The sequence below is a fragment of the Pelmatolapia mariae genome, linkage group LG7 (genome assembly GCF_036321145.2).
Source record: "Pelmatolapia mariae isolate MD_Pm_ZW linkage group LG7, Pm_UMD_F_2, whole genome shotgun sequence".
NCBI classification, from domain to species: Eukaryota; Metazoa; Chordata; class Actinopteri; order Cichliformes; family Cichlidae; genus Pelmatolapia; species Pelmatolapia mariae.
Window position 1 is genome coordinate 10,315,426 of NC_086233.1, and position 19,933 is coordinate 10,335,358.

Here is a 19,933-nt window from a genome sequence, read left to right on the forward strand (position 1 = left end):
AGCTAGGCAATGTACAACAGACAAAACCTATACTTGTGACGTCGTAGATGGAGCTTTGACAAAGACAAACGGACAAACAGACAAACAGCAGCACATATAGTGGTGCAGTTATGTCCTTCCCCGCCCGTCCCCAATCTCCCCTCCCCTCTTCTCCGGGGTCAAACAACGTCACGCCTACTCTTTGGGTATTGTCATATGTTCTCGCGACATTAGCTTCCCTCTTAAAAAGGAACGCGATCACTGACACCTCGCGAGGTTCTTGTTAGTCGTTGTCCGCCCTCTGGTGATGCCGTCTGAAGTGTGTATAATAGCAGCAAGGAAATCTCTGGGAGTCTAGGAGGAGCTACGGCAAGGTCGATATCAGCATCGTTTTCAGGGCAGCAGGAGGACCATAAGTGGCTGGGATCTAGTGCTGTGTCCCTGAGCGAGGGACGATAAATTGTGAGTTTTGGGATTTATCACCGTGGAAGAAGAAATAGGAGAGCGACGGAAAGTTTACAATCTGTAGTCTTGTTCCGACCGTGCTAACAAGCTACAGTTCACTACTCCTCCTTTCCTCGCCGCTATCCTGCGCCTTTTCTAACCAGTCAGAGCAGCGAGTTCATTTTTCCTGTAAATAGGAAGAAGCTTTGTAACGGGTGGCAACCGGGCTTTTGCTCGCATCCATTATATTGTGTGGTCGAGTAAAGCGTTTGATCCACACGCTTTCCACGTTTATCTGTGTTTTCTGTACTATGTCAGCACCATCCTCTGCGTCTTCCGCTCCGGCGGAGAACTCTGCGACGGACCATGATTTTCTAGCTCCGGATGCGGGGCAGAAGCCACCCGGTCCGACGCCCAGTCAGAGCCGGTTCCAAGTGGACCTCGTGGCTGAGGCTGCGGGCGCCGCCGATGATAAGACTCCGAGCTCCGATGCCTCTGCCGCTGCCCCAGAGGCTCCGAGTAGCGATCCAGCTGTCAGCGGAGAGGAAGCTAAAGGCCGGTTTCGGGTGGTGAACTTTGCGGATCCGTCTGGGGTAGGCAGCGTGGCCTCTCCGGAGGCAGCGCCGACTGAGGGAATGCAGAACGGAGACACGGTGATGAGCGAGACTAGCTTGCATTCGTCGACTGGGGGCCAACATCACTATCACTATGACACCCACACCAATACCTATTACTTGAGAACTTTTGGTCACAATACCATCGATGCCGTGCCCAACATCGATTTCTACCGGCAGACAGCGGCACCGCTGGGGGAGAAACTCACCAGACCCACCCTGTCGGAGCTGCACGATGAGCTGGACAAGGTAAGACCACTCACATGACCCGAAACTACTGGTTGAATGATATAGAAATCAGACTACAACTTATCTTATTATAATTGGAATCAACCCCAACTGTCAGAGTGTTCACCTTATGTATTTACCATATGTATTTACAATCTCCGTTTGTTGTCTTTAAACCATCACATGCCGCTCTACGTGAGTTATCGGTAGATGGAAACCTCTGCTTTTCCCGTGTACTCCATCTAGGTCACAGCAGTCTCGTCAGAAAAAGTTGTTTTTGTTGTTGTGGTGTTTTTTTTTTTTTTTTTTGTGTGTTTGTTTTTATTCTTCGGACAGATGCTCTGTAAGATGTTCAGGTCAAAATGACTGACCCCAGATTACCGGTGTGTTTGCTGGTTTGTGTCACTGTTTACGTTATTAAGAACAAACCTTATATTTAAAGAACATGGCAGATGTTTCCCTTGTAAATGACAGTCACACTGAAAGCACTTTCGTGTTGCTAGTATTTATTAATTTTTAAGTAAAAACTTTTTCTGAACCGTGGTGGTGTTTTTCCCCCTTTCCTCATATTCTCCATTTGTGTGACGTCTCTAACTGGCCTGGAATAGCCTGTTATTGTCAAGGTTATATTCTGATAAACTTCAAAGTGCCTGTTGGCAGCAGTACCTTGACAAACTGAGTTTCACTAACCACAATGAACTCCAACACGGATCTAAGCTTGTATGACAAAGCCCAGTTTCTCAGTGTTCTAAATACATTTTTCCAAAAAATATCCATTTCAGTTTTATCCATATTGCTCATCTTGTATTGCGTCCGTAACTTAACAGAACATTTGTATGCTGTGTTTTGCTCTGGTGAGAAGTCACCTTGCTTACTGGGTCAGGTTAGGTTGTTGGATGTTGCGATAAAGGAAAACAGAAGAATTCTTACACTTTTATTGCATGTAGAAGGTCTTTATTTACTACAAAGTGTTTTGAGACAACTTTTGTTATAAATTGGCATGGTCTAAAGAAAATTGCATTAAATTTATGCTGTCTTTCAGCGCAAACCAGTGTCATCACATTTGCAAGTCAAGTATTGTTACTTGGTGCCGAATTACTGGCACCAAATCAAGTCTCTTGACAAGAGACTTGATGTTCCAGTATATCTTTCAAAACTAAAGCAGGATGCCTTTCTCAGTGACTGCTCACTCCAGTCGATTGTATACCTTATGAAATTTGATGGAAAGTAAAGTCTGTTCTCTGAATCTTAATCTGCAAAGCACCTAATGATCTCTCTCGCTCTCTCTCGCTCTCTCGCTCTCTCATATATATCTAAACATCAAGTAGTTTGTGATGAAAAGCTGGTTTTGTTTTTTCAACTAGAAGAGGGCTTCTATTGTCTTCCCCAGTCAGGCTATATTGGGACTTTATGGCAAATATTTAGTAGGCAAGTATGTTTCAACACCACAGAATTACAGCTGCTAGCAGATATGCATGATCAGCTGATGGACAATGGAATTTAATTAGCTGCTGTGGTTGGCTGATATTCATACAAGCTGCATTCTTTGGCTCAGTAGATTGGAAATAGCCTTTGAACATTAAATATCATGGGGTTTCTTTTAGTTTGAAGGTCATGGTCACCTTGGTGCTACTACTTTATCATGTCTGTCACTGAGTGTTTTCCAGTGTTTGTGTGGCACGCCCAGATCGAAATGTGGAATGGAAATTCCACCAATTGATTGTTGCTTCTGGTTGTTTTTCATGGCAATCAATGCGTCCTCTTATAAAGTTGGTAAAGTGTCTATGTGAAAGCTGAACACATTGTCTTTATGTAATTGACTGTGGCAGTAAACTCCACTGAGAGTCTTGAGCCTCTAGTGACATGGGCCATCAGTAACAGGCAGGTAGGTAAGTAAGTGTTGCTGTCCTGTAATGTTGAGCTCCAAAACAGACAGAAGTACCTTCAACAGCGCTGTGCTATGGGTCCATATTGAAGAGCCGGAAGGGAAACTGTGACAGGGAAGATTTTATTCAGTCCAGAGCAGCAGAGCATAAACACACTGTGCTTAAATATTGATGTCGCACTCAGTGTTGCTAAAGTTTGACATTAGACTGGAATATTGTACATAAAATACTGCTCTCTATTCTTTTAGAGTAGCTGGGACAGTAGTTAAGGATGAGTTCAGTCTTAACTTGGGTCTTAATGGCATTTTTGCCGCAATACTTGCAAAATGTGCACAGTTTCTTTCATGTCCTCTTATTGCTCCTGGATTTTAATGTGCTGAATCCAAAAACAACAGTTAAAAAAAACTATGGATAAGCTATTTAGTTTAATTTTACACCTATGCATTTTGTTTAGATGATTTTCAATCATAAATTGTGAGCATAGAGATATATCTCTATCTGTATATGGTAGGTGAATTATTGTGATGTGACGCTTTCTTAATTTTGTAACAAAATTAAAAAAAGGAGAGATAAAGAACACTTGACGCAAACCATTATATTGGAAAGCACAGCTGGATTGTTCCACATCGAATCACAAAAAACTTTCCCAAATTTATTCAGCGGTAGGCCAAGTCAGGATGTGGGTGTGGGATGTTGTGACACTGAGACATGTAAAGTTAATCAGTTAGAGCTGACGTCTTGTGATGACATCAGATATGAATAAGTGATTGAACATGTGATTCACATGTTTATTCATATGTTAGTTTCATCACTTGACCACATATCATTTTTTTTTTTTTTTTTTTTTTTTATAGATGTTTACACAACTAAAAAAGATTAATAATTCAGCAATGTCATGCACAAATGGAGGATGTGCAAAGGTGTCACTGGGTCAAATTCTGAGTCACAATGCCTTCCACAACATATCTGAAAAGAATTTATTTTTCAAAGCTTATTATAATAATCTGTAGCTTTATTTAGCATCATCAGATTTCTTGCTACGGAGAAGGTCAAAGTAAGACAAAGTAAGAGTAGAGGTCAAAAGTCCAAATATATCCTGCAATTTAGGCATATTACATGTACATGTTATAGTGATGTTGTATTATAATTAAATTATATTATGATAGTATACTGTGTGTGTGTAGGTATGTGTGAGGTCTTAAAGACTTCTTAGTACAATATCACACCAATAGAATACTGCTGTCAGACTGCTTGCTTACAGGATATTTAAAAGTAGAACTGCATGCAGAGCCTTTAACTTTCAGTTCAATTTAATTAAATAATCAGCTGCATTATTTAGTATTTAGTATTTTGTGATTGGTATTGTTATAGTTGTCAAAGGCTTGCTTGCCCGGTGGCCTTGGGTAAGTGTGACGGCATTGTAGTGCATCGGTTAAGACTGTTTATTCAGAACAAAAAAGGTTCCAAGTTACCATTTGCTAGTAGGCTGGGTGCTTTCTGCGAGGAGTTTGCATGTTCTTAAGGTGGATAAAATGCTTAAGGGGTTACAGTTAAGTGCTGCTGTTTTGTCAGTCTATATGGATATAAAATCAGGGGTTTTACAAAGTTCTTACCCATATGAAAATTTGGGATTGTAAGTTGTTGACTAGTAGAGAGGTACATATTGTAAAAGTGCCTGCTGCTTTCAGGGGACGTTGCAGGGTCGATTTGCACAATGGAACCCTTGTTTAAGTCTTACAAGCTTTTTTTCCCCTTTTGAAGCAAATCCCTCCTGTGTTTCTAGTACCTCACATCCCTGCAGATTGTACAGACTGTATGCAGAAACAGGAAGCGAAGGACCCCCTGGGCTTTTAGTGTGTCATTTGACAAGCAGTGGAGTCCTTTTGTCTCAGAATCAGCCATAGATGATGGTCTTACAGCTGTAGTAACAATCTCGCTCGCTGGCTCGCACACGCGCACACCCTCTCTGTGTCTCTTTCTCACAGAGCCTGTTGGCAACTGTGTGAGAGAGAAAGAGCTTTTTGTCTGCAGAGGACCTGGCTTCTTCCTTATTCCCGTGTGCGTCACATAGACCCTGATGTCAGAAATAGCACAATGACCCCACCCCCTTGTGAGACACAAGTACAGTAATTAAGCTGAGAGTAAAACAATAGCGGTATTAGCAGTAGCTGTGCATTTTTTTTGGGCGGTAATGTATCTGTGAGAATATGTAACTATTGATGCTTTAGTTTAGATATGATAAAACAGTCCTTGAAAAACAAGCAAGCTCCTGCAAGCGCTGCAAAACCATGGGATACTTCTATCCTATTATATATACTTCTATACTTTTTATCATTACTCTCAAACTTTTGTCAGTCTCTATACTGCTTATATTGTCCTTACAAGTTGCAAATAATTTATTATTGTAACTTCACCCTGCCAATTGATGCTCATGTTTCAACCAATGTGTTTTACAGTGCTGTCACAGAAACTGTAGCGTTACACTGAGAAGCGCTAATAAGAATTTTCTTAGTGTCCGTTTAGACATTATTTCCATGTTTAGCTAGCCAATCAGGAAATGAAGTGTTTTTTGACATTAACAAAAAATGTGGGTTCCAGTTTACTTTCTAAGATACCTCAATCACCCCAGCTCTGTTGGAGTGCAACAAAATTCCACTCCTCTTTTTTTCCCTCTTTTCAGAGGAGTGGAATTTTTTCCCTTCAAGGATCAGAACAGTATTGACCTTCATAACCACATTTCCTGTTGTCTGCAGTTTTTGCTCGGCGTATTACAACAGCTTGACTGGCCACTCCCAGCAGTCCTAAGTTTAGCACTTCACAAAGCCCATACCCCATCTTGATTTGGGGACTCACTAGCAGCATGAGAGGTGAATTTTAATGTCGGGAAAAGGGGAAATGGTTTGAAAAATGGCTCCCTGTTAAATCCAGACTCAAATATAAAATTCTCCTCACATACCAAAGTCTTGTATAATCAGGCCCCATCTTATCTTCGTGACCTTATAGTACTGTATCGCCACAATAGAGGACTTCACTGTCAGACTGATGGCTTTCTTGTGGTTCCTAGGATATTTAAAAGCACTATAGGAGGCAGAAACTTTAGCTTTCAGGCCCCCCTTCTTTGGAACCAGCTCCCAGCTTGGATTCGGGAGACAGACATCCTCTCTACTTTTAATATTAGGCTTAAGTGACCTGGTCTGATCTGGACTAGTCATCGTCTCATTAATTCAGTTCATTTCAGTTTTATTTATACAGCGCCAAATCACAACAACAGTCACCTCAAGACACTTAATTATTCATTAGAAGGCTCTGTCATTGTCAGGCATGCCATACAAGTGTGTGGGCGTCATAGAAACTATTGAGTACCGTTTCTTTTTTTTTTTCTTTTTTCTGTTTTTGAGCTGTTGCGATGAAATTCCAGCAAAAAGGACTTGCCTTGACTGACAAGCTGGTGCTGTGTGCTTTGACGTCATAGTCATCAGAACAACCCTGCTGTTTGATCTCGCATTAAATCTCCAGTTAGTCTTGTGTCTGACAGGAAATTAATGCTGCTTCCTGTTTTCTTCAATAATCTGCTCAGAAAACAGCAAGGGTCATAGCTTTTCATTCACCTTGAACTGGGGACAGTTGGACAAAGAGAGCTTTGTGAGTTAACGTGTCATATTTCTAGAGAGGGGACATGTGCATGTTGTTCAGGAGGAAACAATTTGATGAAAAGGTCAAAGATGTTTAGAGGTCAACTTGATGTGCTTGCAGCCTCTCCCTTTGCTTACTAAGAGCTTGTTTTACAAGGAGAAAAATCATATTCCCTTGATCATGGTTAGCATCATGGAAAATTGGCAAACATCCCTTTTATATCAAGTGTTTACAAATTGTCCCTTGTGAGTGCACATGCAAGCCGTATGGCAGGATGTGCCCACAGTTGGACTAATTAGCATTCTATTGCAAGATTCAACTACTCGTGGTAGCCTACTTCCATGTACAGACGTACACAAAGCCCATGTGGTGGACAGTTAGACATCAGTAGTGCAAAAATAAGCAAAATTGTTCAGAATGTGAGTGCATGCGTGATAAAGTGCTGCACATAAAGAAAAAATGTGCAAGTCTGAATGTTTAAGAAATGTGATGTGAAATGATAATTTTGTTTCAAAAAGAACAGCTTTTGAAAATGTGGCATATATAAAAAGTGTTTTATGTTAACACTAAGTATCTGGTTACCCTGGACAGCTAGCTGGTTAGCAGTGACAGAACAAGTGTCTATAGCTCAAGAAGTTATCTACTAATCGGAAGTTTGCAAGAGCAAGAAGGTCCTGAGTTCAACTCCATCATCTGGCTGGGGCTTTTCTGTGTGGAGTTTACATGTTCTCCCTGTGTTTCCATGGGTTCTCTCTGGGTACTCTGGAGATCTTATTTAAACTTATTTTATAATACATATCTTTGTTATTGCTCAACCCTGCACAGACCAAGTGACTTGTCAGTGGCCGCTCACGAGGTCACTAGCTAACTATCAACCAGCTGTCTGAAAGTTCTAACAACAATCCTAAGTATATTTTACATTATGTTCAACAGAGTTATAACAGTATTGTGATATTTAAGGTTTGGTATTGAGGTTTAATAGTTAATTTGGCCAAAAGCAATAGTTGGATGACATCTAGCTTGGAAGTCCTCACATGGTATAGAATCATCAGTTAAATCATAGTAGATAAATAATCGTATGGGACTCTTCCCGTGGATAACATACCTATACTTACACTCTAAACTGCTAAGCAGCTCTTATCAAAGCTTCTCTGTTTGTGGGACTCTACCTCACTCGTCACCTCTTTCACACTCACACCAGAGTTAAATAGTAATTTGACACAATTGGGAAAACAAAAGTCTCTGCACTGTGAGGCCAGGCCATTTTGATTCCGTCAGCGGCCCTCAGCAGACAGCGGAAAATCCAACACTGGGAGCGTTTCAGTACCATAAAAGAATAATGAACTGAGTTGTGGGAGGTTTCTCCAAACAATGGTGAGATGTCTGAGGGAGTGGACATATGATCGGCCCTCTCGGCCAATAATCATTGTGCAGGGAGGACTGTCAGCCTGAGCATTCATCAGCATCAATCAGACTCAGAAGATGCTTACCACTGTATAATATGTATAGTATGTGGAACAGAGTGTACCTGTGAACAGAGGTATGGAGATATCCTTAAGTCTTAAATGACTAACAAGCAATGTGATCTTTCTGTTAGTATTTAGGTATGAACACAAAGCCGACAGCGCAAATCAAAGATGAAAACCAGCACAATGAGACTTTAAACGGCGGTTGCAGCCTGACATCAGTTTGTTACCTGTTGAAGTTCAGCAGCGGCTGGCTTCACCGCAAATGACAACTTTCTTTATCACAGTGTTTGGCTGGGGTCAGCATTCATTCATCTTTAACATCACTCTGAGTTCTTTGCTAGCTTAGTGTCAGTATACTGTATATGCAGGTGCTTGCGAACACCAGAAGTTGTGTTAACAGTGTAATAATTTTTTTTTCTTTTATCTTTCTTTTTTTTTTTTTTTTTTTTCCTGGAGCAGTCTCCATTTTTTATTGCAGGATGACAGCGCAATGGTAAACATTGCGCTGTCATCCTGCAATAAAACTAAAAATAATGTCCATATCCAAACTGTAGGTTGCATCAATCTTTTCTTCCACACACAGTTTGTGTGCCATGAGGAGTACAGATATCGATGTTACTTTTTAAAAATTGCATCAAGTTTTGGGGTGATGAATTGCAAACTGTGGTCGGAATAGAAACGGATGCATAATACTGCAACAGAAATTCAGGTCTCTACATGCATCTCTACAGACAGCATGCTAACACATTATAATATAATAATTCTAAACTAGAATCACTTTAAAGTCTCTTCAGGTTGGTTTTCGTCTTTGTTTTGTGTTGTTGGTTTTGTATTTCTACGTAAAAACTGAAGGCTCATATGTCTGTCCTCATTAGAATAGGGATTTATGTTGGGTTGTGGAACTGTAGCCTCAGTTCTCTTTCAAACCTCACTTTGTATCTCATTATGACTAATCATGGAAGCTCCACTACCACCACATCTATCCAACACAGACAAACACGCCAAGGACACAGGGATCCAATGACTCCTTTATAATAGCTCCTGGGCCCTTCTTGCTTTTTTTCCTTGCAAAGATCATAAGAGCTCTTCAGTGGTTCTAGACCAGGACATTTTACTTAACTATTTACTGACACAGCTGTCAAGGTAGTCCACGAATGTGGATTTTTCTGATTTCAGGAATATCTATTATGCTGTAATGATACATTTTTGTTGAGGAAATATATTCTTCTTGGAGAAGTTGACGCGTTGCTGCATACCCACATGTTATAAAACTAGCTAGTACCATGATTTGGGAGGAGATGTGTATTGCTGCTGATCTCATTTTCCGGGTCTCTAGGGGTGCAATACAGTGGCCACGTTATGGGCATGGCCATTGCAGGGGAGCAATCTCTGTGACTCAGTCTGTCCACCCTGCCTGGCCAGGATAAGCAGGTTATTATCGATTCTCTGTACCAGCCATAATGGCCTAGGGCAGGGGTCAGCAACCTTTAACACCCAAAGAGCCATTTGGACCCGGTTTCCACGCAAAAGAAAACACTGGGAGCCACAAATACTTTTTGACATCTAAAATGAAGATAACACTATATATTGTTTTTTTTACCTTTATGCTTTGTGTGAACAACTAAGGTGTGTTGCTTATGAAATTCATGAAGTGCTACAGAGAAAATTACATTTTATTTATGTAATGAACACATTTTGAACTCTTAAAGAAATATAACAAAAGGAAAGACACCAACCTGAACTAAAATGATCCAAGTAGCAAACAAAAACTGTTGTGAGCCGCTACCCTTATATCGCCTTTGGGCTTTTGGAGCCTTGACCTGACTTTTAAAAAATAATTGGAAAAAAAAAAGCACTATGCTGCTAAAAATGAAAAATAGATATTTGCAAAATTCGGCCTAAATATGTATTTTACCTGGTTAATGTGTGAGGCGGACGCACCTGAGCGGCACCCGCAATCACGCCTCGCCGCCTTAACGTCTGTTCTATCTATGCTGTTGTTGGTATGTGTCGGCCTGTGAGCTGAAAAGCTACAGCCGGCTGTATGTGTACAGCAACCGTGTGTGAAAAGTGGTCAATAAAGAGATTCTGAAAAGCATGTTCATGGAAACATCGTCGGGTCTGCCGTGGTACGTTTACAATGGGATTTCTGCTCCTGAACCTCTGTGCACAGCGTCTGCAAATCGGGGCTGTACGAAGTCACTTTCATCTTTGCGCAGGACTGCAAGCTGTCGTCCGTGAGGCGTGAGCAGTGTTTGTTTTTAACATAGTTCACGGTTGAGAATAGCTGCTGACAATGTGGATCCGAAGATCCATAATTGGCCTACCTGGGGTTGAAAGTCTCGATAAATGCATGGCGTTTTGGCGGGTACACCGGCTTCCGCGAGTGTGACGCTTATTTTGAGCGATGAAAAAAAATAATAGAATATAATTTTTTTTTATATTTCAGTATCACAATCTTCCAATTTAGAACTACAAGTTAAAAAAGAACTACCATAAATAAAATACACTTCAGCTAAATACTTCTAATTTATTTTCCCAAGCCACGCGGAGCCGCACTATACAGACTAAAGAGCCGCAGGTTGCCGACCCCTGGCCTAGGGGATTGTTTGAGGAGGTAAAAACTGCTATGCAGCGCGAAAACAACCCGAGGAAGATGCAGGTTAAGGCTTTTGACCTCTGTCTTCCCCATAAACCCATGCCACACCAACCACTGCCTACCCAGGCTTTGTGGCTATGCCAGTAAGGGAGTGTAATATAGGCTTCAGCAGTCCTACTTCCCAGCTGCCTGAGTAGCAGGGTCTGTACAGGGTGGGCCATTTATATGGATACACCATAATAAAATGGGAATGGTTGGTGATATTAAAGTCCTGTTTGTGGCACATTAGTATATGTGAGGGGGCAAACTCCTCAAGATGGGTGGTGACCATGGTGGCCATTTAGAAGTCGGCCATCTTGGATACAACTTTTGTTTTTTCAATAGGAAGAGGGCCATGTGACACATCAAACTTATTGGTAATGTCACAAGAAAAACAATGGTGTGCTTGGTTTCAACGTAACTTTATTCTTTCATGAGTTATTTACAAGTTTCTGACCACTTATAAAATGTGTTCAATGTGCTGCCCATTGTGTTGGATTGTCAATGCAACCCTCTTCTCCCACTCTTCACACACTGATAGCAACACCGCAGGAGAAATGCCAGCACAGGCATCCAGTAGCCGTAGTTTTAGGTGCTGCACATCTCTTATCTTCACACCATAGACAATTGCCTTCAGTTGACCCCAAAGATAAAAGTCTGAGGGGGTCAGGTCGGGCGACCTTGGGGGCCAATCCACTTTCCAGGAAACTGTTCATCTAGGAATGCTCGGACCTGGCACCCATAATGTGGTGGTGCACCATCTTGCTGGAAAAACTCAGGGAACGTGCCAGCTTCAGTGCATAAAGAGGGAAACACATCATCATGTAGCAATTTCAAATATCCAGTGGCCTTGAGGTTTCCATTGATGAAGAATGGACCCACTATCGTTGTACCCCATATACCACACCAAATCATCACTTTTGTTGTTCCAACAGTATTGGAGGGATCCATCCAATGTGGGTCAGTGTCAGACCAATAGCGGTGGTTTTGTTTGTTAATATTCACCATTCACATAAAAGTTTGCCTCATCACTGAACAAAATCTTCTGCGTGAACTGAGGGTCCTGTTCCAATTTTTGTTTTGCCCATTCTGCAAATTCTGTGCGTCGATCTGGGTCATCCTCGTTGAGATGCTGCAGTAGCTGGAGTTTGTAAGGGTGCCATTTGTGAGTAGCTAATATCCGCCGAAGGGATGTTTGACTAATTCCACTCTCCAGTGACATGCGGCGAGTGCTACGCTGTGGGCTCTTGCTGAATGAAGCTAGGACAGCCACTGATGTTTCTTCATTAGTGACAGTTTTCTTGCGTCCACATTTTGGCAAATCCAACACTGAACCAGTTTCACGAAACTTAGCAAGCAGTTTGCTAACTGTAGCATGGGAGATGGGTGGTCTCGTAGGGTGTCTTGCATTGAAATCTGCTGCAATGACCCGGTTACTGCGTTCACCAGATGTCAACACAATTTCGATCCGCTCCTCACGTGTTAACCTCTTCGACATGTCAATGGCTGTGAACAAAGAGAAACTTGTAAATAACTCATGAAAGAATAAAGTTACGTTGAAACCAAGCACACAATTGTTTTTCTTGTGACATTACCAATAAGTTTGTGTCACATGGCCCTCTTCCTATTGAAAAAACAAAAGTTGTATCCAAGATGGCCGACTTCTAAATGGCCACCATGGCCCACCCTGTAGATTGGTAGGCAATGGGGAGAAAGTCTTCTGTTGCTGTTGCTGCCACACCTGCTGCTGCTTGAAGCCATCAATCCCACCATCCACAAGGAAAATGTTCAACTTAGGAATTGTAGTGGCTGCCAGGGTCTTAGTAGGCAGCACTCACAGAGATCACGGCTCTAACCACTCCAAGTACTTATTAACTGTTGCCTTCTTCCCTCAAGAAATGGAGAGACTCAGACATTTTGTCAGGTTCCAATCTAAGCTGTGGAATGGCCATCTATGTTCTACCCATATACACAGTCTCCTTCAGTGCCCCCCAACTCAATTTATTCACCTCTCCTCAATGCTTTGTGGGGACATTTCAAGGAGAGAAAGATGTGTACACGTGTGTGGGTTTTTTGGGTCACCCAAGGAGAGTGCAGCTGTCCCGGCTTTGAACTTCCATCCTCCTGGGCCCCTTGGCCGGATGGAGGATTGGTGGGCATGTGCAGTCCATTCATGGTTCTTGACCATTGTTGGCAGGGGTTACAGACTAGTTTGCAATGAAACCACCCACTTTCAGTGGTGTGGTGTTTTCAGTGTCTGCTCTCCAAAGCCATTGAGCTGGGACCGGGACTTGGACTCTTCATCATATTTAGAATATTTTATGTATGCACTTACAGCAAAGAGGAAGCAGAGGAAAAACACACAGGTACTGTTACACAGCCTATCTGGCCTAGGTTTCGGCATCAGTGACGTCTCCCACTCAGAGTATAGAATATCTAGGCCTCAAATTTTCTTTTCGGGCCTTTCTGTAGTGAGGTGCTCAGGGACTGTTGAAGATGTGGGATTTTCAGGGTTGGGTGTCCTCCCTGAGACGTGAACTCAGCCATATAGTGAGAATTTCCCTGAATGTTTACTGGCTCTAAGTCACTGGAGAGACTCTAAAGTGTTCATTATTGGTGTTCCCTTTCGTACAGTTATTACGAGGCAAAACTCTGACAACAGATGGTTTGTTGATGGGGTGGGGGCTGTTTTCGTGGGGGAGGCTCCAGCCCCCTGAGGGTCCGTTGTGCGTAAATATAAATTACCTGGAGCTGACTGCAGTTTTTCTGGCTTTGAGGTATATTTTTTTTCTGCTGCTTCTGAAAAATTGTCCTGTCGTGGTCTGGACAGACAATATAATGGCGACGCATATAAATGGTCATGGAGCCACTCGCTCTGTGACTTTGCAAAGTCACAACCTGACTATGTGAAGCAGCAAATATCATGTCATTAAGTGGGACACACATTCCCGGTGTTTTGAACATCAATTCGGCTCTGCTCTCCTGAGGGGAAACTACAGGGTGTTGACACTCCATCCAGAAATGGTCCACCACCTGTGGGAGAGGTTTGGCCAGGCGTCCGCAGATCTGTTCACATCATGCAAAAAATTCACAATGACCTCTGTTCTTTTCAGCAGTGACGGTCTATGATTTTAATAGCTCCTTACTGGCATAGCCATGGATGGTGGGGCTAGCCTGTCTGCTCCATAGCGAGCCCTTGCACAGGGACCTGGTATTTCAGTAGCATGGGTAGATTTTTTTTTTCATCCACATTCAGAGCATTTAGCTCTCTGGAGTGGCACGTGAAAGGCTGAAGTTAAAAGTATCTGATCTCCCTCTGATAGTGATTGAGAGCATTTGGAGTGCAAGAACTCTTGCCACATGCTCACTTTATGATGGCAAATGTTTAAGGTTTAAGGTTCTGTATTTGTCACATGCATAGTTATACAAGTATAACACACAGTGAAATGTAGCCTGACACGCTCCTCGACATGTGCAAAAGAAGGGGGGGGGGGGTAGAGGAAGAACATTATTTATTTATTTATTTATTTATTTATTTATTTATTTATATATATATATATATATATATATATATATATATATATATATATATATATATATATATATATATATATATATATATATATATATATATATATATATATATATATATATATATATATATATATATATATATATATATATATATATATACATATACACACACACACACACACTAGGTGAATGTGCAGTAGTAGCAGCAAGCAGGTGAATTCTGTACACCAAGTGATTTACATAAGAATAGACAATCTGACTATTTTACAGAAGACAATATAAACATATTTAAAATTAAAGGAATTTGAAATGTACATTGTGCCTGGGTTTAGAGCGTCTGGAAGAGAGTCCTGTCTCAGTCAATTATAGATGATGTGAGAGGGCGGGTGTGTGTGTGTGTGTGTTTAGGGCCCGGATGGCTTGGGGATAGAAGCTCCTCTTGAGTCTCTCTGTCCTTGCCCGGATGATGCGGAACCTTCTACCGGATTGCAGAAGTTGGAACAGTTTGTTGCCAGGATGGGACGGGTCCTTCAGTATCTGCGCTGCTCTAGTCCGGCATCTCCTGGTGTAGGTGTCCTGAAGCGGGGGGAGAGCAATCCTGCAGCAGCGTTCTGCTGTACGGATCACTCTCTGGAGAGCTTTTTGGTCCTTAACACAGCTGTTCCCAAACCAGGATGTGATGTTCTGTGTGAGGATGCTCTCCACAGCGCCTGTATAGAAAATCCTGAGGATCTTTGGAGAGACCCTGAACTTCCTCAGTTGTCGTAGGTGGTACAGGCGCTGCCTAGCCTTTTTGGTCTGGACCTGAATGTGGGCAGACCATGTCAGGTCTGAGGAGATGTGGACACCAAGATACTTGAAGGACTGCACCCTCTCCACTGGAGCTCCATTGATGATAATGGGCTTGTAGTCTCTGTGCTGACTCCTTCTGAAGTCCACCACCAGATCCTTGGTCTTGCCGACGTTCAGCTGGAGGTGGTTGTCCTGGCACCATGATGCCAGATTCTTCACTTCGTCCCTGTAGGCCACCTCATCGTTGTTGGAGATGGCACCCAACACCACTGTGTCGTCAGCAAACTTCACAATGGTGTTGGAGCCGTGGGTGGCCACACAGTCTGAAGTGTAGAGGGAGTAGAGCAGTGGCGAGAGGACACATCCCTGTGGTGCTCCTGTGTTGATGGTGATGCTGTCGGAGACACACCTACCCACCCTCACCACCTGAGTTCTGCCAGTGAGGAAGTCCAACACCCATGCACACAGATGGCTGTTGAGTCCCAGATCCCTGAGCTTTGTGAACAGTCTGCTGGGCACTATTGTGTTAAACGCTGAACTGTAATCAACAAACAGCATTCTCACATAGTTACCCTGTTTCTGTTGTGTATTTGAAAAAGAGTGCACAGCTAGCAATATGATTCCTTATCAGTGCTCTTTTCTAGATAAGGGGGGAACATTTTCCACTATTGAAGTGTATTTAGCTGCAGTTTCAGCAAGTCATGTTGGCTTTGGTAATGCACCAGTTGGCCAGCATTCTCTGATAAGGAGATTTGTGAATGACGTCCACAGACTGAGGCCTACTATTAAGCCTGTTTTTGTTTTGTTTTGTTTTTTTGTTTGTTTTTTTTTTGTTTTTTTTGGGGGGGGGGGGAGGGAGGGGGGGGGGGTCGTTTTCTTGTTTGTTTGGGTTTTTTTTTGTTTTTTTGTTGTTGTTGTGTTTTTGTTTGTTTGTTTGTTTTCCCCCTCCCTTCTGAGATTTACCCAGAGTCTTACAAGTGCTCCCTATAACACGAGTTGTCTTAAAGACTCTTTCACTCAAAACTGTCGTATTCCTTGGTTTGTCATCAGCGAAAAGGATGTGTGAGTTGCATGCTTTATCTTTATACATTTCCTGTCTGCAATTTTTCCCCAACTATAGTAAGAAGACCCTGCCCCCTAATGTTGCCTTTGTACCTAACGTTAGGGAATTTGCGTTATGCATTTATCTAGGTGGCACTAAGGGGTTTATGAGAAGCAACTAGCTCTTTGTGGGCTTCCTCTCTCATACTGGCAAGCTGTGTCGCACCAGCCAGGTAATAAAGGCTGTTGTGATGGCAAAGGAAACTAATGAGTAATGTATAATAATAACTTCTTCTTTTTTTTTTTTTTTTAAGTAACAACCCCTACCACAGTTCCTTTTTCTATGAAGTACTCCTTAATTCAGCACTGCTACATGATTTGGTAAAATCCTCTCCTTGGGAGAGAGCAGCATCTTTTTTCCCCTTAAGATACAGATTGTCAGTCAAAGGGCTACATAAGGATCTTTCCTGTGTGCTTCAAGATTCACAAGAGTTTTTTTGTTTGTTTGTTTTTGTTTTGTTTTTTAACCTTGCTGTGCACATTGTCCTTGTCCAAGGTTAGGTTTTGTAAAACCTAAACTGCAAAATGAATTTATTTTATTTTGTGTAACTACCATTTGTGGTACATCATGGTACAGTTTTCAAAAACACCCAAAGCTCTTGATGCTTTGTCATTGTTGTGCAGAGACAGCCTTTGTGTTGTTTCAGTCATGTAGAAAATGTTCACTAACCCATTCTGTGTTGTTTTGTGCAAGTAGAATGGGGAGCTGAATTTAAAAGGCAGTGACTTAAACTTATTAAATTTGTTCCTAACACAGAGCCAGCAAGTAAATTCAACAACATACTATCCTAATACATAGCATGTGATACTGCTTTCAGCTTCTTCTACAGCTTTCATTACTGAGCACATGAACACTATTTTTCTCCTTTTACTGCTTATATAAGATAAGAAATGCTCATATAAATAATGACCATAATTTCCCTTAGAGCCCAACTGATGTAGGATTTATTAGACTCATACTGATATCTAATGAGTTTTAAAAATCCAATAAAAGCAAATTTTTCAGAAAGGGAAAACATTCCATAAAACAAACATCCACTATCTTTCTCTTATCTAAAGTCAGGTTATGGTGGGTCAAGCAAGGTTTTCCAAATGTCTATCTTCCCAGCCACACATTCCAGGTCCTCTTCAGTTTCCTAAGCCAGAATTCCTCTAGATATCTGAGCTCCTCACCCTGTCTCTGAGGCCGAGAAACTCATTTTGGTTATATTCATGACCTTACTCATTAGAGTTCATGGTCATAGATTGACTGATAAAATCAAAAGCTTTGCTTTTGCCTCACTTCTCTCTTCACAACGACAGTCTGGCACAATACCTACATGACCCATGACGCCATACCAATCCACCTGTCCAAGTAAACCTTCCCATCACTTGTGAATAAGATATCAAATTATATTAACTCCCTTAACTCTGAGTGGGCCCTTGTCACCTTTTTAGGCTTTGCCTGACTGGGCCGCACAGTTTATAGTCCGACTCTCCCTTAAGCTTCCTCCCTAGGCCTGCCTATAGGGCAGCGCTCTGGTAAACATGTTCTGGCCAGAATAAATTGGTGCGTATGTCACATTTTAACGTAGACTAAGCCTACTTTTGAATTCTGACTATATATTTAATCTTAAGTCAGTGCGCCCAAGGGCAGCTGTGGCTACTTAAGACTTATGTCATAAGTCTTAAGAGTGGTGATTTGATGAAGGCTGTTAACTTATACAGTCAGGTTTTTTCCTAGCATGGGCGATCGATCGTGGCTCAAGAGTTGGCAGTTCGTCTTGTAATCGGAAGGTTGCCGGTTGGAGCCCCGGCTCCGACAGTCTCGGTTGTTGTGTCCTTGGGCAAGACACTTCACCCGTTGCCTACTGGTGGTGGTCAGAAGACCCGGTGGCGCCAGTGTCCGGCAGCCTCGCCTCTGTCAGTGCGCCCCAGGGCAGCTGTGGCTACAATGTAGCTTGCCATCACCAGTGTGTGAGTGGGTGGATGACTGAATGTAGTGCAAAGTGCTTTGGGGTCCATAGGGACTAAGTAAAGCGCTATACAAATACAGACCATTTAGCATCTTTTCTGGCTTCAAATAGGCTGGACATTAGAGCACATAAGTTGATTTAAGTCTATATTCTGTCTTTTTATGTGGATAGAATAATTAAGAAAGAGTATGTCCAGATTCTTTAACTTCACCTCAAAACAACAACAAGGTGGTTGAAAATTGCACAACTTGGTGTTCCAGCAGGACAACGATCCCAAACGCACCTCAAACGTGGTTTTGGAATCGCTAAAGTAGGCTGAGTTTTAGAGCTTCCCAAAGCTCTGACTTCAACTCTGTTGAAAATTTGTGGTCTTTGTTTACAAGCTGGTTCTCTGCCATGAAAAAAAGCAAATTAAATAAAACGCTACCAATTCTTCCAAGAAGAGTGGTCCAGCCAGAATTATGTCAGAAGCTTGTTCATGGCTGCTGAAAGTGTCTGGTTGAAGTGGAGCTCGTTAAGAGACATTTAACACCAGATTTGTGTTTTTTAAAATAATCTCTAAGATGGTGAACATCTTTACTGGAATATAGTCTGACCAATGCTAGGTTTCCACAAATGAACTTTGGCAACTATTGTCAGATGTGCAGTTTTAACTGTAAGTGTACTTGGAATTATTTTTTACCAGTTGACCAATGCAGTATTGTCTTTGCTCAAGTTTGATTGGAACTCTGAGAATGAGTTTGAGATAAACAAACGCTGAACTCTCATTTGTACAAAGAAGTAATAGAAGAAAATGTCTGCAGGGAACATAAGTGAAACCAGTTGGAACTTGTCATTACAGTACGATGTGGAAATAGTTTTTCCACCTTTGTTTCTCTCTCGATATAGTAAGAATCATTCCGTTTTTCCAGTACAAACACAGAAAATGAGTCGAATTGGGGGGGGGGCTGCATGTGTGAACAATTATCAAATGTCTACCATTATGAATATGATGCTGAATAACTAGTTATGCATTCTTGAACTTTGCCATAATCAGTGTCATAAGGAAGAATTATTCAACAAGAAGGCTAAATGACAAGTGTAAATGAATTTCTTCAATCTGTAGTAGAACAGTAAAGGGCATTGTTTGTCTCCATTAGTCTTGAAGAGTGGCCAGGAAAGAGTGTGACCTCTTTCTACAAACCAGATGCTCTCCTGATTTATGGTGTCCGTAATAGCATAATGACATAAGCAACATGACCTGATATCACCCATAGTTAGGAATTCAATTTCATATTGCCCAGCTGTTTAAAAATGTGCCAGAAGCAGATTTATTTTACCTTTGGAACTGTTAAGCTGTCCTAATGCCACATAAAGGTATCCTCAACCACTTGTCCAAAAGCTGCAGCTGCATTACTAAATTGCAGATGTGTTGGGGCACATAATGTAGACTTTGTATCATTAGCTAGAGCTGCGTATCGTCACTGCAGTTTGAAAAGGTCACTGTATTCCTGTGGGATTTGTTATAAAGAACAATAGGTAAGAAAAGAAATTCTTCAAATGAAAGGATCATGTAGAGCTGGTGCTTTGTCATGGCCTGTTTTTGTCTTTTTTTCCCCTCTGGATATGATGATAATTGTTTGGACTGATTTCAAGGTATATACTTGGAAATACTATGAAG

At 41.8% G+C, this 19,933-nt stretch overlaps 1 protein-coding gene across 2 annotated transcripts in view; it reads left to right on the forward strand.

The window, feature by feature from the left end:
• The first annotated feature begins 242 nt into the window (after positions 1-242).
• slc12a2 (solute carrier family 12 member 2) overlaps positions 243-19,933 on the forward strand; it is a 62,510-nt gene continuing 42,819 nt past the window's right edge. Inside the window, exon 1 of one of the 2 annotated variants that reach the window (XM_063477852.1) lies at positions 243-1,286. In XM_063477852.1, the coding sequence (XP_063333922.1) occupies positions 735-1,286 (552 nt within the window). In that variant the 5' untranslated portion in view covers positions 243-734. The remainder of the gene's footprint in view (positions 1,287-19,933) is intronic. The other variant, XM_063477851.1, reaches the window with a different exon arrangement.